General features: G+C 37.1%; 1 protein-coding gene across 1 annotated transcript in view; it reads left to right on the plus strand.

Moving 5' to 3' along the window:
* LOC150086163 (serine/threonine-protein kinase unc-51-like) overlaps window positions 1–21212 on the plus strand; it is a 231459-nt gene that overhangs the window by 70679 nt on the left and 139568 nt on the right. Inside the window, exons 7-8 of the mRNA XM_090373751.1 lie at window positions 3212–3408; window positions 8040–8141. Of these exons, the coding sequence (XP_090229877.1) occupies window positions 3212–3408; window positions 8040–8141 (299 nt within the window). The remainder of the gene's footprint in view (window positions 1–3211; window positions 3409–8039; window positions 8142–21212) is intronic.

A 21212-nucleotide genomic window follows, 5' to 3' on the forward strand; every position in this document is an offset into this window, starting at 1 on the left:
ACATGTGTGTGTGTGCCCACACACACACACACACACATGGCTCTTTAAACTGTTGATATTCCTTCAATCACTGCTATGAAAGTTCTTCATGCACCAGTATTCCTACAAAATTACAAAGGTGCATTAAATCTTATCTTCAGATAAGATAATCTAAATGTATGGCCTTTGCCAATTAAGTGATAAATAAAATGGAAAACTGTCATGGTTGTCAAACCACATGTTTTGTATAGCACTTATAATTCACATTTGACTTTCTCAAATCACCTATATATATTTAGAAAGCTCCCTCTCTGTTCTTCAAAGGTGACTGTATAATGCTGTTTTACTGTGTCATTTATCCTTGGGACCCTTTTTTTGTAAAGTCCACTTCTGATGGAATGAAGTGCATCCACTATTACAGGACAGAACTATAAAACTCTCTTAAAAGAAACAATTATACTGCATGTATGACAAGTTCTGATGCCTTTAAGACACAATCTTCATATATGATGGGGTGCGTTATGTATTGCTTTACCAGCCTTATTGCACTACATGAAACATTTCCACATGATAAAATAATCAGAGCACTGGAGAAATAGCAATTTCTTCAGTGTTTGGCCCCACATTCATTGGACTTGATTCCTGCATATTTTTGGTTATAGGGGTATTTGAAATGCCTTGTTTACAGAGATAACTCTGTTTTCCTTAGGTCTTTTAAAGAATAACATTCTACATAAAATTTCAGCCATCTCTGTAGACTTGTTGTAATTGAATGTGAACTATTATTCCTCATCTACTTGAAGTTATAGAATGGGGTGAACGTATAGAATATATTTGATGTACTGTATAATGGTAGTTTCTTTAACTGTTTTGTATTACAATAAAACTTGCCACTAAAAGGAAGGGGATGAATCTGATTGGTCCACTTGACATCGATGGTTCGACTGTTGATGATCCTGCTCAGATAGCAAACAAACTGAATGAGTATTTTGCATCTACATTCACACGGGAGGAATTATTAAGGTTTGAAAATGGCAGAAGGTTATCAAATTGTAGCAGGGTGCTTAATGATCTTGTAATAACTGAGAGCAAAGTGGAAGAGAAATTGTTGAAGTTAAACATAAGAAAAGCACCTGGGGTGGATGGGATCTATCCAGTTATATTAAAGGAGGCGGCAAAGCAACTAAGCAAACCCTTAGCCATAATTATGAGGGCATCCTTGGACTCAGGGGAGGTTCCCACGGACTGGAGATGTGCAAATGTATCCACAATTCACAAAGGGGGATCGAAGGGTGACAGGAGTAATTACAGACCAGTTAGTTTAACTTCTGTTCCGGGTAAAATAATGGAGTCGCTGGTTAAAGATGCATTGCAGGATCATCTAGACAAGACTGCAGCAATAATTCAGACACAGCATGGGTTTGTTAAGGGAAAGTCTTGTCTGACAAATTTGATAGGATATTATGATGTGGTTACAAAGGAACTGGATGCAAAAAATAATTTTGATATCATATATTTGGATTTCAGGAAAGCTTTTGACACTGTTGCGCATGGAAGACTATTGTACAAATTGGAGCAGAATGGTATTAAGGGTAAGTTGCTACAATGGATAAAAGGATGGTTAAGTGCGAGAAGACAGAGGGTGGTAATCAATGGGTGCTGCTCTTCTTGGACTAATGTTATTAGTGGTGTCCCACAGGGTTCGGTGTTAGGTCCACTGTTGTTTTGTATATTTATCAATGATATTGATGAAGGTATATCAGGCTTAATGTCGAAGTTTGCAGATGATACAAAGGTTGGCAGGGTTGTTAATGACAGTAATGGCAGTGTGCTACTGCAACAGGATCTAGATAATTTGGGCAGATGGGCTAAGAAGTGGCAACTGAAGTTTAACCTTGACAAATGCAAAGTACTGCATATGGGTAGAAGTAACTCCAGAGAAACGTACCAACTGTGTGGTACTACACTTAAGGTGGTAGAAAATGAAAAAGACCTGGGAGTAATTGTGCAGTCAGATATGAAGTTCTCTGAGCAATGCAGACAGGCTGCCAGGGCAGGTCATGGGTTTTGTCAATGATATATAGGAATTTTGCTAGCAGGGAAAAGGTGATTATCCCTCTGTATAAGGCAATGGTCAGGCCACGCCTTGAGTACTGCGTACAGGTCTGGAGGCCTCATTTTAGGAAGGTTGTAGATTTACTTGAGCGTGTACAGAGAAGGGCAACAAGATTGGTGAGGGGAATGAAGGGATCCTCTTATCAAGAGAGAGGCTTAAGTTCTGCAAATTGTAGTGGCTGGAGACTAGGCACCTGCGCGGTGATCTGATTGAGGTATATAAGGCCTTGAATGGGTTGAGCACACTGAATTCTGATGGGATCCTTCCAATTGTTCAGATTACGAACCTAAGGGGGCATAAATTCAAATTAAGAAAAGACAGATGTAGAATAGATGTGCGGAAATTTGCCTTTAGCCAGCGGGTGGTTAATTGCTGGAACAAACTTCCATCTGTCGTTGTGGAAGTTGATAGGTTGAATAAATTTAAGGAGGAACTGGATAGGCATTTGGAGGGAATGGTGTGATTTTTTTTTTTTTTTTGGCTGATGCTGCATAAGCTCATACATTTGCTTTCTTGCATCACATGCCACTACTACTACTGCTACTACTACTACTTGGTGGTAAACATTGGTGCTATTTTTTTTTTGTTTCTTGAAAAAAAAAAACATTAAATTTATGCCTATTAAAAAGTTTCTTTCTGTACTTACCTACTTCATAACTAATCCATACCTGCCTGAATATGCCGTCTTAATGTATATCAGTGCAGTTAGTTTATGATTTACTTTTTTTTAACTCCAAATCTAAAAAATAGAAGTGTGGAATTTTTTTCTGAGTACAATTTTTAGAAACATAATGAGGGACTGACAAGTATCCAAACACAGTTGTATGGAGAGCTAGCTGACTGAAAGTCTGATATGGTTCTTTTAATTATTATTATTTTTTTATTTTATTTATTTATTTTTTTTTTTTTGGGAGGTTTAGTTTAGCTACTTGCAGATTATATTCTGTATTTCAGTATTAAAGCACTTTAATTTTCAAACACTTATGATTAAATCATTGGATGATAAATTTGACATTTAAAATAGTTAATTAATTTTTTAATATGTGTAATTTTGTATTAGTCTACAAAGTTTTCACAAACTTTATGAATTATATATTATTCTGTTTCCTGATTTAGCTGGGGCAATGAGAGCTTTAAACACCAAAGGTATTGTTCATCGTGATCTGAAACCTCAGAATATTCTGCTCTGTCATTCTGGAAAGCCTAATCCATCTCCTTGTGATATTACCCTGAAGATTGCAGACTTTGGTTTTGCACGGTTCCTTGAGAATGGTGTTATGGCTGCCACACTGTGTGGTTCTCCTATGTATATGGTAAGTAGTGCCTTTTTATTGTGGCACACTATGGCCATAGATGCTGATGCACCTAAACAATCCCCAAACAAACAAGCCACAAGCCCATTTATTTAGTTTCAGTTATTCTAAATCAGAAACTTTTTGCAGCTTCCTAGAGAGAGAGACTTTATCTTTGATATCCTTACAAAGCACCTTGCTTATTTGTTGCAGAGTATAATCAAAATTTCATATTGCTTTATATTCTGAGAAACCTGATTAACACCATAATAATGTTAAAGAAATTAAAGATGTCTAAATTAAAATATCTTTGTACTATACATGAAGATTGCTGCTAATTGCAATAAATAAAAACTCGAGAGATACTAACTGCTTTCTACAACCAAGTGATTAAAATAACCAAATTTAAAGTAAATTATGACATTGCAAAATAAAAATTAAAACCATAATTAAGAAGCAAAAGCTAGTACTGATTCAGAGAAGCACAGTGGCATGAGATCCCACTACATTTAATCTGTACATTCCAAAAGCTACCAAAAATACACCATTTTTTTATAACTTATCGGAAGCTTAATTTTTATTAACAAACATCTTACACACTCTGATACATATACACTGGTAGACCTAAGCAGCCTCTGTAGCCAAGTGGTCAGGAGTGCAAGTGCAGTAGCACACACTCTTTGAGTAGATTGGGGGTTCAAGCCTCTGACTGCTAAATATGGTCAACATATACACTGAGTGACCACTGAATTATGACCACCCCTGTGAAAACTGAATCTGACCCGTTGACCACGTGAGGTACAAGAGTGCAGAGTTAGTCGACCTACGTAGCATAGATAAGGTGTCAGTGGTTCAGTAGATAGTAAAATTCCGAGCGTGATGGGTAAAAGGAAGGATTTATCAGACTTTGATAAAGGACAGATTGTGGGTGCTCAACGAGCTGGTGCCTTGATTTCCCAAGCAGCTGAACTAGTGGGGTGTTCGAGAGCTGCCGTAGTTAAAGTGTACCAGGACTGTGTCAAAAAGGTCAACAACCTGACGGCAAAACTGCAAAGGTCAACGAAAGATTGATGTTAGAGGTGAGCGCCGGGTCTGACAACTCGTACAGGCGAACAGACACAGCACTGTTGAAGAGTCAACTACCCAATACAACATGGGCCAACCCAGAACAATATCTGGCATGACCATGCGTTGCACGCTCGCATGTATGGGCTATACCAGCAGACATCCCCTACAGCATCCTCTAAAAAAACAGTGTTCATCCGAATAAAAGACTCGCCTGATGCAAAGAGCATGCAAGGATGAGTCACATTGTTTACTCCACACTGTGGATGGTCGTGTACGGATTTGGCGTCAACAACATGAGGCTCTTCATCCATCATGCATGGTATCAAAAGTGAAGGCGGTTGTATGGTGTGGGGCATGTTTCACTGGCAGGAACTTGGATTCCCGGTGCATGTGGAACAATGTATCAGTGGTCTCCGCTATCATCAACTGCTTGCTGACTGTGTACACCTGCTATGTTATACTTTTTTCCGAATAGTGATGGTGTCTTCCAAGATGACAATGCGCCGAGCCATTGGGCACTTGTTGTGCAGGAATGGTTTGAGGAACACTGTTCTGACTTCAAGCATATCAACTGTCCTCCAAACTTCACTGATATCAATCCTATAGAGCACTTGTGGGACACTATGGAAAGGCATATCAGGCGTCTGGATACACCAATCACCTCCATACCTGCATTGCTGACTGCATTACACACAGCTTGGTTGGCCATACCTCCCGAACGCTTCTGACACCTTGTTGAATCAATTCCACATTGGATAGCTGCTGTACTGAGAGCAAAAGGAGGACTACGAAGTATTAGATAGGTGGTCATAATTCAGTGATCACTCAGTGTATGTCAGATAATATACATTAATTTAATTTTCTTTCTCTTCATCATTGCTAAACACAATATCTTACTTTCTGCACTTTCTTCTGCAGCATCTAGATTTCATGTATCTTCTGTCTTTAAAAAATCAGTAATCTGGGTTTGTTTGCTTTTGCTTGATAGATCTTTGTAAATTTTTAAGTTTAAGCTTTTTTTATTTGCTTTCCAATATTATTAGTAACGCATCGTTATTTGCACCTTTCATTGCATGAGGATTAGAGGATCATAAAACCTAATGCAGTTTTCTCTTTTTTTTTTAAATAAAATATTCTATTGGATATTATTATTGCTCAACAGACCTGTCTCATCAGCATTGAAAACTTGAAATGGTGTGTATCCATGCTCTTCAATAATTTTTTGAAATTCCTCTGCATACTTCTTGGCAGCTTAATTGTCAGCTGATGCAATTTTCTCTTGAATTGTTATGTTATGTAACGAGAAGCAGTTTTTAAATCATTTAAACCGACCTTTACTGCCAACAAACTCCAGGTTAACAGAAGGTTCTCCAATTTCTTTTAAATGGTTATAAATTTTTAGCACCTTTTGTTTAATTACATTGCCATCTAATGGGATCTGTTTTTTACTGCTATCGTCAGTCCAAATACCGAGTGCTTTTTCCATTTTCTCAATTATTGGCGCTCAGGGACGAGCTGTCATATTTGCATAAATGAAAGATCCTGCAAGATCCTTATATTTCTTTATGGTCCACATTGTTGTTTCATTTAAATTTAAACTTTTTTGCAACGTATGATACCTCTCCCCCTTTTTTAAGACAATCCAAAATTTATATCTTCGATTCTAGAGAAATAAAGTTTCTTTTGAGTGGTGCTTTTTTACTTTCCTTAGGCATAATTTAGGGCTGGGATTTAATTCACAACAAAGAAATTATTCCAATACGGTTCTTAAAAGCAAAGTTTAGTAATACATACCCAGAAAAATTTATAAACGACCAAAATAACCTTACAAAAACCATAAAAGTCACGAACTGCATGCTCCGAAGTCACAATTTTTTATGGTCTCAAACAAGCACAAGTTCAATAGCACAGAACCTAACTCTGGGATTTTCCAACAAAATATGTAAAATATGGGGATTTCCCAAAACTTTTTTTTTGCATAATGACTAGTGAGTCAACAGCACAAAAAAGAATGGAAATGTTGAAAAATTACATCCAACATAATAGCAGCCCCCCCCACCCCACACAAAAGCTCAAAAATACTATGTTATACTAGGTTTCCACAAGTCTTTAACGGTGTTATATAAGTACCGTGTCGTGCGACGATTGCCACAATTTATTAGTTGTGTTAGAGCGAAACTGTGTTGTAGAAGTACCGTGTTATACGGTTTCCTTTATTTTATTTTTATTGTAGGGTAATTTTTTATCACCATCTAGACATTTATATTTTATAAATTTTTTAAAATTTCTTTGTTAAATAAAATCCTTTGTGGTTACATATAACTTTATTAACTAGTATTTGTTAAAAGAATGGCATTGCCACGCATATTGATTAAAATATATTACCTACTTTCATTACTTATTTTTGTTTAATGTGTTAAATTTAGACTAAAGTTAGGTATTTTGAAATGTGTGTAGTAATTTCAGTGTTTTCAAGAATGTCTTAGAAAGTTTTTTTTTTTTTTTCTTTCACCTTTTTCATTAGTTGATCTAATAACCTTTGATCTGGAATTTTTCTTGATCTTTGGTCAAACTTTCTGTAAAATCCAGAAAATTTCGTGGATATGTATAGCATACAAATATTTTTAGAAACTTGCAACTTTCCTGAGTTCTTTTTTTCTGATTATTGTTTTCTTCAGATGCATCAGATGTCAGACAGTACCATATGAAAAAAAAAAAATTTCTATTTTATAGGTTGAAAAAATGTTATTTTAATTTCATTCAAAATATTCTTTATTACGTAACAGTTTGCCATATGAACTGTTCATTCAATTATATTTTATTTGTTAGTACTGTGATTTTGTGCTTGTGAACCTGTGTGCATTTTTGTAAGACAGAAATTGTGGTCTTCATTAGTGGCTAGTTAGATTTCTAACTATATGCTACACTATTGGGGGTGGGGGGTTGTGAATGACATACTCTTATAGCAACCAAAGTAGAGATAGTAAGCATATTAAACTACTTTTGTCATTGACCAGTTCCTTTATTTTGGTGTAAACTGTCCTCACACTTGTTAGAAAACCTTGTTGACCAATGTAATTTATAACCATGCTATGCATCTTTCTTTTCTGCTACCAAAAACTAGGAAACAAGAATAGAAAAGGATTAAAAATACATAGAAATAGGATTAAGAATGGGGAAGAATTAGAAAAACAGAAAATTAAAATATTATGTATATCTGAAAATTCACATAGAAATTTCAGAAGAGATATATAAAATTTTATGGGTCAGTGTTTTTGGAAATAAAATGTAATCTACACACTGCTACACATATTTTATCACGTGTGGCACACACTATCTGAAAAGTGGGTTCCTGGTTTTAATGATGTCATTGCAAAGACAGCATATAATAGAGATTCCTAACTATATGTTGCTATCTTTCAAGTGATCAAAAGAACCAGTAGGTTCTAGAATGTTATGCTTTAAATAAATTAGTTTTATCGTGGAGTACTCATGTAATTAATTTACAAGGCAGTTTTTTCTAGTTAGAAATTTCAATGTGTACTGAATTGATAAATTTAATAAATTTTAATACACTCTTTTAGGCTCCTGAGGTGATTATGTCACTACAGTATGATGCTAAAGCTGATCTTTGGAGTATTGGAACTATTGTGTTTCAGTGTCTTACAGGAAAAGCACCTTTTCAGGTAGTTTATGTTTTTAGCATATTTAAATGTAAATAATAGAGTAATATATATATAAACCAATACCCTGCATAGCACTGATAATTGGTACCAAAACTGTTATGTGAAACTGTGCTGATTGAGGCATAATTATAATGGGTTTTAATTGAATGGGTACCAGAGAAACAGTATATAAACAAATTATAATAAATCTATAAACAAGTTGCACTTGATAGCCAATTAAAAGGATTTGGAATAAAAAAATATTGCAAAAATTTTATTAATGAAAAGGTAACATCATGACAGTTGAGAAAAAAGCTTTATTGTTTATTTAGGTATTTCAATAATGAAGTCGTCTCTTCTTTTTCTCGGCGTACAAGTCTTTGTGGCACCTCCATAGCTAGGTGGGCAGGAGCAGCAGTGCATAGCACATGCTTCTTGATTAGACCGTGGTTCGAGCCCGTGACCACCAAATACGGAGGATGGGGAAAGGTCAGGGAATGACCACCGCATATCCCCAGAGCAGTATAGCCTTAGTTGCTAATGCTCCTAAAAACCAAACAAACAAAGAACAAAACAAGTCTTTGTAGCATCAAATCCTATCTTGTAAAATTTGCTGTATCTTGATGCTACATTCAACATTCAGATCTCCATTCATAATCGCCTCGCAGTCACCCCCCCCCCAAAAAAAAAACTTTCTCCAATTCTTCTGTTAAATTCTTTTGGTGCCACTTCAGTGTTATCCACTTCAGAATTGTTTTTCTCTTCTTCATATGCAGTTTTTCTTCTTCATTTGCTCTTCAATTTCAAGGAGAGTTGCATCATCTAAGTAATTTGCATGTGAATCAGTGCAGTCACATACATTGACAGTGTCCATAGTTTTGAATCCCAAGTCTTTTCCAATCTTCACAATATCTTTGGTGGATGAAGAGTTTTATATCTATGCTAAGCATCAATGTTATTCTATGCAGTATATTAAGAGATAACAAAGTTGACCTGGTTGTCATTCAGGAAACTCATATTATAGATGAAGATCAACTTCTGTAGAGAGGAATCGTACCAGGATACGATATTATCAGGGTAACCTATCATTGTGAATATGGTACTGTTACTTATGCAAGACATACTCTTGAGAAAGTGGTATTAATATCAACAGATATAAAAGATAATATCTATACTATCACAGTTAAGATAGGACATATCACAGTGGTAAATGTATATAAACCTCCTATCCTATGGCCAGCACATGTTTTACACCCACACGATCATCCAGCAGTATATGTGGGTGACTAATAGTCATCACTGTGAATGGAATTATAGAAAGACTGATTTAAACAGAGAAACATTACTGAATTTGAGCAGAAGACAATAATAACTACCTTGTCTATGATGCAAAAGATAAAGGCACTTTCAAATCAGCAGTCTGGGAAAGAGATTATAACCCGGATCTCTGTTTTGTATCCAAGGATAAGATGGACCAACCTCTGATGGTAACACGCAGAGTTCTTGACGACTTCCCTCATAGTCCACATAGACCAGTGATTCTTCAAATTGGTGTCCAGATACCATCAGTGACATCTGTGCCTCTACCACGATGGAACTTTAAGAGGGCCAGATGGAAGGAATTTTCCAATGAGCTAGACAAATGTCTCAGATCGATCCCTCCAACCTATAAAAATTATGATAGGTTTACAGGAATTGTTAAAACCATAGCCAAAAAATATATCCTTAGAGGTTATAGGAAACAATACGCTCCTGGCTGGAATAAAAATAGCAAAAATTTATATAATGAATATTTAAAGAAAAATAAGCAGGAAATAGCTGATGAATTACTATGTAGCCTTGATATGGCTCATCAAGAGAAATGGATTAATACCGTTGAGACTAGATTTTAAACATTCAAGCAGGCAGGCATGGTCATTTGTAAGGAAATTAAGTGGTGGAAATCCATTAATACGAGACAATTCTTTAATTACTCCAAATAAGATTGCTGAGCACATAGTTACACTGTCCAGAGTACCAAGAGATAAAAAGCGTACTATTCATATAAAGAAAAACTTAAAAACTCTGAAGACTACATGTCTTGCTGAATCGGAATATTCTCAATATTCTCAACCATTTAAAAATGAAGAAATCAATATAGCCATAGCCAGTGTTAAATCAGGTAAGGCACCAGGATTCGATGGAATCCATCCTGAATTTCTGATAAACTGTGGCAAGCATGCTAAGGCGTGGCTTTCAAGATTTTTCTCAGATATTCTTAGGACTGGTAAGCTGCCTCAATCCTTTAAGCAGACAAAAATCATTGCTATTTTAAAGCTGGGTAAATTGAGCAATAAACCAGAAAGCTATCGGTCAGAAAATTATAAAATGTGTTCCTGTTGAGCAAGCAGGATTCAGACCAGGGTGCAGCTGCACTGATCAGGTCCTCTTGCTGACAACCTGTATAGAGGCTGGATATCAACGATGTATAAAAACCTCTGCTGCCTCTATAGATTTAACATCTGGATATGATACAGTCTGTAGAGAGGGGTTAATTTATAAACTCCTTCAGGTGATACCATGTAGGTCTATAGCATGTCTAATTAATAATATGATGTGTGATAGATTATTTAAGGTTGTCAGGGGTAACACAGAAGTGTACAGAAGAAGCTGAATAATGGCCTACCACAAGGCTCTGTTCTGGCCCCTCTTCTGTTCAGTCTGTATATAGCAGATATGCCTAAAACAAGATCAAGGAAATTTGGTTATGCTTGATGACTGGGTTCTGGCTACAAGACACGAAACTTTAAGAAAGACTGAACAGACACAAGTGATCTTTCGATCTTAGAAGAATATTTCCATATATGGAGACTTCAACTAAATAAGAATAAAACGGAAGTAACATGTTTCCATCTTAATAACAAAATGACAAATCATGATACTGAAGTCTACCTTGATGGTATTTTATTACATCATAATAGATGCCCAAAATATCTGGGCATCACTCTTGACAGAACTTTATCCTATAAATATTACTTAACTAAGACTGTAGCCAAGTTAAAATCCTGGAACAATATTTTGCAGAAACTCTGTGGAACGACTTGGGGCTCTAAGGCAGAAACTCTTTGATGCTCAGCTATGGGTCTTGTTTATTCCGTGGCTGAGTACTGTGCTCCTGTCTGGATTAATAGTCCTCATACCAAATTAATCGATACACACCTTAATAGTATGATGCATCTGATTTCAGGCACAATTAGATCAACTCCAACTCAATGGCTGCCAATCTTGAGTCATATCCCTCCACCATACCTTCGAAGGAGTAAAGCACTGCTAAAGGAATACCAGAAAATTATGGCAAATCTGAACTTACCCATCCATAACAACCTACCAGATATAGGTATAAATAAATTAAGATCTAGACATCCTCCTATTAGAACAGCAGAGAGATTGAAAATTATTAATTTTAATCTCTTAAAGGAATGGAGCCAACTTTCTCCTCCAGGAGTTGAAAATACTAAATGGATTTCGGAAAGACCGGATGGTTTTAACCTACCTCGGAGGATCTGGACCAAAATAAACCGAATAAGAACTAGACGTGGCAGGTGTGCGGATTTCCTTTCTAAGTGGAATAAGAGTTATACTTCATATACTTCATGATGTGACTGTGGTGCTGATAGACAGACTGTGCAACATATTACCCAAGACTGTATCCTGAGAGCGTTTTGCGGAAAACCAGAAGAGTTCCTGATACTGACTCCGGCATCAATTGAATATGTTATTAATTTGGATATACAATTGTAAATATATGAGTTTTTCTTTTTAATGCTGTCTTCCTTTTTTTTTATATGTATTCATTTGTGTGTATTTCTTTCCCCCCCTATACGATAAATAAAAAATATGCAGTATACTTTATATTTGCTGTGAACTTAAAATACAAATGATAATATACCTGAATTTTGAAGAGTCTCTATCAGTGAACAGTCCTGGTGTTGAAAATCAGTATGGATTTCATAAGATGCCTTAATAAGATGTATTAAAGAAAAATGTTGGCACTAGTTTATTTCTCAACTTATTTTCATAACCTGAGCTGTTAATTTCTTCACAAATAGATGAAGAAATTAACAGTTTTCTTCACCAGATTTCTGGAACGAATGTATGTTGGCAGTCTTCTGCTGTATGTTGTACTGCAACATTCTGGACAAAGTGTACCAAAGAAAATCATCCACACAAGATTTTTAAATTGTATATATCTTTTTTACAATAGTATACTATGCTATTTTGACTATGTGCATAAAGTATATTGGGTTTAAATTGTAATAAAAATGATAAAAATGTAATTGTAACTAGTCTCGTGTTTTGTAATGAAATCACATTAATTAACTTTTAGTGATATTAGCAGCAGCCGTATTATGAAAACCACACATACTAGAAAAATACTGAGAATGCATTTGAAATCAGTGTGCAAAACTGATTTAGAAAATTGTGTTTACCTCTTTGATGACCAATTTTTTTGATCAATGTTACTGATAGTACATGTAATTTCAGGATCCATCCACATATTGGAATCCACCCACATATACACAGTACTAGACACACTTTGAACAGAAATAATAGTACACGAATACATCCCATCTTTGAATCTGTAATGTTGTGTGAGTTGTTCGATGTTGATGTTGCTCTCTTCCCCACCCTTCTATTTCACATTCCCTACCTCCTTTCCAGTAAGTCATGGATTACCTGAAGCTTATGTTAACCTTAAAACATTCAAGAATCACTTCCTTTCCATTCCCCCTCTTAATTTTTTTTTTTCATATATTTATACTCACTGCCCTTGTCACTGTTGATAAAGGCATCATACAGATGCCTAAAGCTTCTGAGTGTTTTTTTTTTTTTTGGACTTTTATGATTATATTTTTAGCTTTTAATGACTATGTTTAAATATTTGGTCCTTGAGACTGTCACAGACGTGCTCTCAGGTATACCAAGCTGTGCTTGCTACCTGGGAGTCCAAAATGCTGATGGAACTGGTATTCGGGTGACACTCAAAGTCAAGTGGACCTAATTTTGGTGAGATCCGATCAGTCTGTGACAGCTAAATCCTCCGCTTGCACCTTCACGATGGTGGGACTGTTAGTAACCCTGGGTATAGCCCCCATGTGCAAGTCCTGAAATACAACACCTAGCATACTGGAGGTGATCACCCAGGTGCAAAGAACCAATGTAAGCAGGAGTTGAGGTGTGGTGCCCACACCATATGGAGGAATGCCACCCCTCTGTATTATCAGGCAGTACTAGGTAGTAGAAGACTCTCATCAACCAGTATAATACCACCACTTTGCTTATTGGGGTGCTTGAAGTGATGAAACCCATGTTTAGTCTCCAGAGAAAAACTGGTAAATCCCTTTCATCATGCAGCTTGATTGGATTTCGTCATGGACATCATGACAAAATCCAATCTTCCTTTCATTTCGGAGGTACAGCTCTAAAACAGTGTTTGCAGACCTGCCCTTAAATAGTCCACCAGATTGAACCTATTCACAACTCTCTGGGAGACTTCCAGATCAGCTAGTGTATAATCTTACTGCCTCTACTCTGCCAGATAGCAACTGGATGGAGTCTGAGTAGTGTATATTCAAGGGGGGCCATGTTATGTCAAGGAGCTGGATATATTTTTGCTGCATGTATACCGTATCCAAAAATTTCATACATGTCCTCCCTGCCTTTTCTTAGTACCAAATACATCAAACTAATAGAACAAACTTATCTGTGAAAAGATCTAAACCTTCCAAATACTTCCTACTTTATTTCACAAATATATGTGGTCTCCGTTCCCATCTAATTGATGTCCATTTCCTCTTACAATGTGCCAAACCCCATGTACTTTTAATGACAGAATCTCAATTATTAGTTGATTTAACCACTACTCACTTGAGTTGTCCTGATTATTTGCTGTATAATTCTTTCATTTCAGAGGTTGTACTTATGCATATGTCCATTTGCATTCCCTGGCAGAGACTTATTAATTTGGAATCTCCTCTTTTTGATCTTCTCTGCTTAATATCTCTCCATCACATTCTGTCAAATTCACGTGTTGCCTTCATCTTTCTCCAAACTCCACTAATCACTTGGAACGCTTTGCCTTCCTCTCTTTGAAACTTGAATTTCTCCAGTCCAACTTTCCTAACAGTGGGGTAATTTTCCTTTGTGATTTTAATGTTCAAACTCAAGCTGGCTTCCATTTTTTCATGACACGGACCCAGTTGGTCTACATGCTGAGGCTTTTGCAATTACTAATGACCTCACACGAATTGTTCATTTACCTACCAGAATACCAGACAATCCTAACCACACAGCATACTTGATCTTTTTCTCACAAACAGCCCATCTACGTACACAGTTGAGGTGATGGTCTCTTCTCCAATAGAGCCTATCTCTCATGGCTATTCCCAACCTCACATTTGGCATTACAAGAATGCTAAATGGTACAATCTGTGAGATTTCTTTTCCTTGGTTAGATTACTGTTTCAAATATTCGGATGCCAATGTTTGCCCAGATCATGTCAGCGAAATTATTCTTGTAGTGAAATGAAAATGAAACCCTTTATTCCATACTTGTAGGAATGAAACCTTTTATTCCACATTTGTAGGAATGAAACTCTTTATTCCACACTTCTAGGAAAGAAACCCTTTATTCCACACTTAAAATCTCATACTTTATCTAAACCTTGGTATTCCAATATTTGTGCTAAGGTTGTTCAAGATAACAATGTTGCATATTTCAATTGGCTTATATCCAAATCTCCAGGCTCATTTACTGTCTACACCAAAGCTTGCAACAATTGTAAAGCACTTATTAATCAGTCCAAACTAGATTTTGAACAGGCTAAGAGTAGAAAACTTGCTTTTTGTCCAAATGGTAGTCAAGCATTCTCATCTGATGCCCACTGCTATTCCCACCTCTGTCAAAACGATGGTTCTATTTCCACTTCAGCTAAAGATAAAGCTAACCTACTAGCATCCTATTTTTCTTCTAACTCATGTATTGATGATCTTGGTAAACCACCTGCTACCATTCCCAGTACACTCCATTCAATGCCTCCTGTGGTCTTCCATCAAAAAGAATGTCAGAAGAATTTTGAGTCGAAGAAAGCACCAGGTCCTGATGATATTTCTCCAGTTTTTCTCAAAACCTGTGCTCCTGAGCTTACTCCTGTTCTGTGTTTTTTTTTTTGGCTTTCTTATTCCACAGGTGTTTTCCCTTCTTGGAAATTTTCTCATATCCATCCAGTTCCTAAAGAGGATGACAAATCCCTCCCATCCAATTATCATCTCATTATACTTACATCTACTCCTAAAGTAATGTAGAAATCCATTAACTGATAACACCTCAACTACCTTGAAACGTTTCATCTAATCAGTGATCTCCAGTATGGATTCTGTCATTGTCAATGCACTGGTGATATTTTGGCTTGTGTTACCCCTCTATAGACAAATACAATGGAGAAGTTTGGTGAACTCAAGAAGTTGCTCTTGACATTTCTAAGGCTTTTGTTTGTATTTTTCATAAAGGCCTTTTAACTAAGATTCAGTTTTATGGTTTACCAAATGTTTATTGTAATTGGGTATCCAGTTTTTTCTCTGACTGCTCACTGCGGATAATGGTAGATAGCTCTGTGTCTTCTAACTTCTGTACTAATGCAGGTGTTCCCCAAGGTTCAATTCTTTTTCCCACTCTTCTCCCCTTGATATTAATGATCTTCCATTAATAGAAATCCTATCCATAGTTTTGTTAATGATAGCACATGGCATTCCACCTTCCAGCTTGAGAAACCTTGCCCTGTGCAAATTCTGCAACTTTTCATATATATCCACTACCAATTCCTTAAATGCTGATCTCCAGGTAATTCTTCAGTGGGGCAAAGATAACTTAGTTGATTTCAATCCTTTTAAAACTCAATCCTGTCTTATATCTCGCAAAAAAGGATACTTTTGTTCCTATGCTTATATTCGACGACTCTCAGATTTCTAGACAAAATCACATATCTTTATTAGGAATTACCCTTACTTCTAATTTCCCTTGGCACATCAGAAAATATTGCTTCCTCTGCATCTAAAAAATTGGGTTTTCTCTTTTTCTCTCGGTGTTACTTTTCTTGCAATCAGTTGTTCACTCTGTACAAATTGGAAATTTTTTTTTTTTTTATGTGAACCCCAAACACAAGAGGTATTAGAACCTATAGTACTTAGTACCGTGCTTGGGTTGGAGGTTGAGAAGATGAAAGAATATATTTGTTGACATTGGACTTGAACTTCTGTAGATTGTAATTTTCAGGAAATACGTAAGAAGGAAGGTTGTTCCAGAAAACGGCAGTTGAATGAATAAATGAGGAAGATGAAAAGTTGGTTCTGTGGGTTTGAAGTTGGACGGTAAATGGATGTTGGCTGGTGGCGGCATGTGTTCGGAACGTTTTGAAAGAGAGAGCGGGAATTATAGAAGCCAATTCAGAAGAACAGTGCCCATGGAAGTATCTGTAGAAGAGGCATGCAGCAGAAACAGTACGTCTATGAGAAAGCGAGTGGAGAGACTCTGTTAGAGATGAATCATTAATTAACCTAACTGCCCTCTTGTGAATGGAATCAAGAAGCCTGAGAGAGGTTTTGGGGGGCACCACCCCAGATGTGGGAACAATATTCCATGGCAGGGCGGATTTGCGATTTATACAGAGTGAGCAGCTGTTTGGAAGAAAAGTACCGTCGAGAGCGAAAGAGAAAACCAAGTTTTTTAGATGCAGAGGAAACAATATTTGTAATGTGCTTGTGCCAAGAGAGATTAGAAGTCAGGGTAATCCCCAAAAGAGATATATCATTTTGCCTAGAAATCGGAGTGTCACTAAAGATAAGCATAGGAGCAGAAGAATCCTTTTTGCAAGATATAAGACAAGACTGAGTTTTAGAAGGGTTGAAATCAACTAAGTTGTCTTTGCCCCACTGGAGAATTACCTCAAGATTGGCATTTAAGGAATTGGTAGCAGATTTTCGAGAAGTTGAAGCCGATTGAGCAGGACAAGGTTTCTCAAAATGGAAAGTTGAATGCAATGTGCTATCATCGGCAAAACTATGGATAGGATTTCCAGTCAATGGAAGAAGGTCATTGATATTCAAGAGGAAAAGAGTGGGAGAAAGAACTGAACCTTGGGGGACACCGGCATTAGTGGAGAAGTTAGAAGACAGAGAGTCATCTACCATCACCCTCAGTGAGCGATTAGAGAGAAAACTGGATAACCAATTACTAAAAACAGTTGGCAAACCATAAGATGGAAGCTTGTTTAGAAGACCTTTATGCCAAACACAATCAAAAGCCTTTGAGATGTCAAGAGCAACTACTTGTGATTCACCGAACCTTTCCATTGAATTAGTCCATAAATGGGTAACATAAGCCAGAATATCACCAGTGGATCGACACTGACGGAATCCATACTGTCGATCATTGATCAGATGGAAGGTTTCTAGGTAGTTTAAGAGTTGGTGGTTAATTGATTTCTCCATTACTTTAGAGAGAGTAGAAGTAATTGCAGTGGGACGATAATTGGATGGGAGCGATTTGTCACCCTTTTTTGGGAACTGGCTGGATATGAGCAAATTTCCAAGCAGAAGGAAAAACACCTTTGGAATAAGAAAGGGAAAAAAGGTGGCAAAGAATAGGAGTAAGTTCAGGAGCACAGGTTTTGAGAACAAGTGGAGAAATACCATCAGGACCTGGAGCTTTCTTAGCATCGAGATTCATCAAAATCCTTCTGATATCCTTTTGACGGAAGACCACAGGAGGCATTGAATGGAGCCTGTTGGGAATGGTGGGAGGTGTTTTACCAAGATCATAAATACATGAGCTGGAAGAAAAATGGGATGCTAGCAGGTCAGCTTTATCCTTGGCTGAAGTGACAACAGAACCATCTGGTTTGGAAAGAGGTGGAGCAGAGATGGGCAAAAGTTGCGGCCAATAGCTTTGGCAAGAGACCAGAATGCTCGGTTACCATTAGGGCAAGAAGTAAGTTTTTTACTCTTAGCCTGTTCAAACTCTAGTTTGGACTGATTAATAACTGCTTTACAATTGTTGCGAGTTTGGTGTAGGCAGAAAATGAAACTGAAGAATTAGAAACAAGCCAATTAGGATATGCAACATTCTTCTCTTGAACAGCCTTAGCACATTTATTGGAAAACCAAGGTTTAGATAAGGGATGAGATTTTAAAGTGGAGTGTGGGATAAAGGATTCCATTCCTGCAAGAATAATTTCACTGACACGATTGGAGCAAACATTGACATCAGAAGTTTTGAAACAGTAATCCGACCAAGGAAAAGAAGAAAAGAAGTCTCGCAGGTCATCCCATTTTGCATTCTTGTAATGCCAAACAACACGAGGTTGGGAATAGCCATGAGATAAATGTTCCATTGGAGAAGAGACGATCACCAAGTTGTGATCTGAAGTGCCTAAAGGACCTCTCACTTCGACCGTGTACTTAGAAGGGTTGTTTGTGAGAAAAAGATCAAGCGTATTGGCTGTATGATTAGGATTGTCCGGTATTCTTGTAGGTAAATGACCAGTCTGTGCTAGGTCATTAGTAATTGCAAAAGCCTCAGCATCTCGACCTGCTGGGTTGGTGTGACTAGAAAACGGAAGTCAGCTGGAGTTGTGAACATTAAAATCACCAAGGAAAATTACCTCACTGTTAGGAAAGTTGGACTGGAGAAAGTCGAGTTGCAAAGAGAGGAAGTCAAAGAGCTCCAAGTGATTAGTGGAGTTGGGAGAACGGTAGAGACAACAGATGAATTTGACACAATGAGGTAGAGAGCTTTTAAACCAGAGAAGATCAAAGAGAGGAGATTCCAAATTGCCAAGTCTCTGACAGGGAATATCAGAACGGACATATGCACAAGTACCACCTTTGAGGCGAAAGGAATCATACAGCGAATAATTTGGGCATCTGAGATGAGCAGTAGTTGAATCAACTGATAACTGAGATTCTGTCAGAAAAAGTACATGGGGTTTGGCAGACTGCAAGTGGAAATGGACATCGTTGAGATTAGAATTAAGACCACGTATATTTGTGAAATGAATTAGGAAGTCCTTGGGAGGTTTAAATCTTTACGCAGATAAGCTTGCTCTATTAGTTTGACAATTCATGGTGTATTCAATAGTAAGAAAAAGTGGGTGGGACATGCTGTATGAAGTAATGAAATTTTTGGATATGGCGTACACATGGTAAGAATATACCCAGATCCTTGACATAACGTGGCCTCAGCAATGCTCTCCGCATACACACTACTCGGATTCCCTCCAGTCACTATCTGGCAGAGTAGAGGTAGCAAGATTATACACTAGCTGATCCGGAAGCCTCCTAGGGAGTTACCAATAGGTTCGGTTCGGTGTACTAACTAGCGGCCAGCCTGCGAACACCGTTTTAGAGCTGTACCCTCGAAATGTAAGGAATATTGGATCTCGCCACGACGTTCATCATAACCTCAAAAGTCATCAATCATACTGCATGATGGAAGAGATAGGGAAGTGTTGACCGGAACGTAGCTCTAGAGACTAAACATGGGTTCCACCACTTCAGGCCTCCAATAAGCAAAGTGGTGGTATTTCACCGGTTGATGAGAGTCATCTACCACCTAGTATTGCCTGGTAACATAGAGGGGCGGCATTCCTCCATGTGGTGTGGGCACCACACCTCATGGAGGAATCCGCCCTACCTTTGAGTATTGTACCCACATCTGGGGCGGTGCCCTCAAAACTTCTCTCAGGCTTCTGGATTCCATTCAAAAGATGGCAGTTAGTTTAATTAATGATCCATCTTTAACAAAGTCTCTCCCCTCTATCTCATAGACATTCTGTTTCTGCTACATGCCTTTTCTGTGGATACTTCCATGAGCACTCTTCTTGTGAATTGGCTTCTATAATTCCTGCTCTCTCTTCCAAACCGGTCCGAACACATTCCACAAACAGTCAGCATCCTTTTACTGTCCAACTTGAAACTCACAGAACCAACTTTTTATATTTTTTTTATGAAAATCCCAAGCACGAAGGGTATTAAAATATACAATACTTGTATTGTGCTTAGGGTGAAGGTTGAGAAGATGAAAGAAGATACTTATTGACATTAGACTTGAATTTCTGTAGATTGTGATTTTCAGAAAATACATGTGAAGAGAGGGCATTCCATAAAACTGGTTGAAGGAATAAATGAGGAAGAAGTTTCTTCTTATTATATGTTTTAATACCCTTCATGCTTGGGGTTTTCATAAAAAAAATAAAAATATATTTTATACTAATATTTTACATGTTTTACTAATATTTTACATATACATGTTTTTAATCAATGTTATTTAGATTTTATTTGTACATTTTTAATAATAAATATATTTTGAAGTCTAGTTGGAGTAATCAAGAATTATTCATGTATATTGAGATGAAAAAGTACTTTGGGGTGTGACAATCAGTTGGAAGATGAAGAAAGATGATGCAGTAATTAAAGATAAAGGCATGTGTTTTAATTTCAGAAGAGGGGGCTTTGACAGTTTAAGATGCTATTAATTGGGTGGATTGCAGAGTAAGGGCAAATACAGAATACCTTTAAAGCAAAAATCACAAAAGCCATGAATGCATATATACCCTTAAGAAAGTATTGCAGAAGGAGGAAGATGCTGAAATTGATGAATGCAGAGCTGGCAGGTCAGATAGTGCAATAAAAGATTGCATGGGATAGCTACAGAGTGACAAAAAGTACTGAAGCCTACAACAGGTACAGGTTGATTTGTAATAGTACCACAAATAAGATTAGGGAGGCCAAGGCAGCATATGAGAAAGCACTGCCTAAGAGAACAAAAAATGGGGAAGGAATAAATACAACTAAGAATAAAGTGAATCAGATTGGACTCTTGTGCATTGGGTATGGAAAAGTCTTAGACAAGCCAGCTGATGATGTGGATGAATTTAACAGGTACTTTGCATCTGTCTACTGAAGAAAGACCCTTCAGGCTGTGCCAATGAGGCTGAGTCATATGAAATAAGTGATTTCAAAATTACAGATGATATTAGAAAAACTTTTGAGCATAAA

The sequence above is a fragment of the Mastigoproctus giganteus genome, chromosome 5, assembly GCF_048544385.1.
Source record: "Mastigoproctus giganteus isolate SK-2022 chromosome 5, ASM4854438v1, whole genome shotgun sequence".
Lineage (NCBI taxonomy): Eukaryota > Metazoa > Arthropoda > Arachnida > Uropygi > Thelyphonidae > Mastigoproctus > Mastigoproctus giganteus.